Here is a 1,659-nt window from a genome sequence, read left to right on the forward strand (position 1 = left end):
CCCTACCTGCACCCCACCCCCCCCGACCCCACCTCTCTCTGGACCCTCAGAGTTGTCTGGAGCCATTGCCATGAGTAAGGCTGTCGCTGTCCAGTGCTGAGATGTTGCATGTAAGCCCTTCCTGAGGGGAAGGTGTGACGTTTCCTACCTTTGACTGCTCCCAGCAGAAAAATTGCGATTGTCCAGATGCTCACCATCTACAATAAATTTGGACATTTTCAGCCTCACCAAAACTTACCAGAGCAACGAGCACAGACTTTTAGGAAGTCAAGGCTATCTGCTTCCAGAGCCGGTGGGAGGAAGCAAAGGTAACTCACCCTGTGGGCTGTTCCAGGAGTTCCCTCCTCTCCATCTAGTACCAGGCTGTTTTGTTTTTTTTTTATACTGGAGCCTTATCATTTGGACCCTGCTTCAAGGCAACAGCAGGTGATAATAGAACATGCTGTGTGCAGTTAATATTTTAATCTACACAAATACACAAAACAAGATTAATTATAGTAGTCAAACCTTCCTACCAGTCTGGGAAGATGAAAAAATGCTTGATTAAAAGGGTGTGAAAACTCCCTAACTTTGTACCTGCGTATCTGTGCATGTAATTATGAGCCTAGAGGGTCCCACTTTCCAATTTTCTATTTTATCACCAAGTAGTTTACAAGTCCCAGTAAGGACACAGCAGCAAACTCTAATAATGGAGGGCAGCATTTCTCAATTAGAATGGATGGAAATGCCCCCCACTCTCCCCCCCCATATAGCTGAAAGTAAAGGGGAGTTCTGATCAAGAAATCTCCTCTTTCTGTCTCTCTGTCTCTTGTCTCTCTCTACTGATCTCTGTCTCTGGCAGTCTAATTCCCAAGCGCATGAGCTTTGGAGACCAATTCAGCAGCCTCCACAGTAGCCTATGAATGCAATCCTTCACTAACGGCCTGTTCCAGTTATCAATTGCTAGGTAATGAATCAACACAAAATATAATGGTTTCAAACAACAGAAGTTATTATATTATCCTACTAAACTTTTGAATAGCTAAGTTCAGGCTAAAAGCCCATGTCATCAAACCATGTCACGTCTATGGAGTTTCTCCAGACTCTCTGAAGTTTGCACACCTGTCTTATGAAACTGGGCCACTGTGAGGCCATCATGAATGACCCACAGACCCGTGCATCTGTGAACAGCTCGGCCAGTTCACACAACAGACAGATAAGCCTTCAATGGCAAATACCACTGGTGCCCTACCCGACTCCCAAGTTAAATATGCCTCAATGTCAGAATTCATGCTTTTTCTGAATAACCCAAATTCTGGAAGACGGGTTGAAGGACCTTCTTGTTGAAATGCAAAAGACTTTCTCTGGGGTCACAAAGAATAGGAGCCAATAGTTCCCGAGACTTGCTACGTGTAGTCAGAGCATTTTAAGTCTTACAACAACCCCATGAAGTGGGTACCATTATTTGTCCCCCTTTATGGGTGTGGAAACTGAGGCATGGAGCAATAAATGAATTGCTTCATTCTGATAAAACCACACAGGAAATGAGTGACGAGATGAGATTTCAATTCAGACCATACGGAGCAAAATAAGGAGTTGTCTGGGTATTCAGTGAATCTGAGTAAGTTGTCTGTCAATTTGTTGAGTGTCATCCACATAGAATAAGGGAGACACTTAGAG

At 44.1% G+C, this 1,659-nt stretch overlaps 1 protein-coding gene across 2 annotated transcripts in view; it reads right to left on the reverse strand.

Moving 5' to 3' along the window:
• The window catches only part of PNLIPRP1 (pancreatic lipase related protein 1), a 15,088-nt gene extending 14,891 nt beyond the window's left edge, over nt 1-197 (reverse strand). For both annotated transcript variants that reach the window (XM_077779493.1, XM_077779494.1), the window contains exon 1: nt 149-197. In XM_077779493.1, the coding sequence (XP_077635619.1) occupies nt 149-197 (49 nt within the window). The remainder of the gene's footprint in view (nt 1-148) is intronic.
• Between the last annotated feature and the right edge of the window lie 1,462 nt (nt 198-1,659).

The sequence above is a fragment of the Crocuta crocuta genome, unplaced genomic scaffold (assembly GCF_008692635.1).
Source record: "Crocuta crocuta isolate KB4526 unplaced genomic scaffold, BGI_CrCroc_1.0 scaffold138, whole genome shotgun sequence".
In the NCBI taxonomy this organism is placed as follows: Eukaryota; Metazoa; Chordata; class Mammalia; order Carnivora; family Hyaenidae; genus Crocuta; species Crocuta crocuta.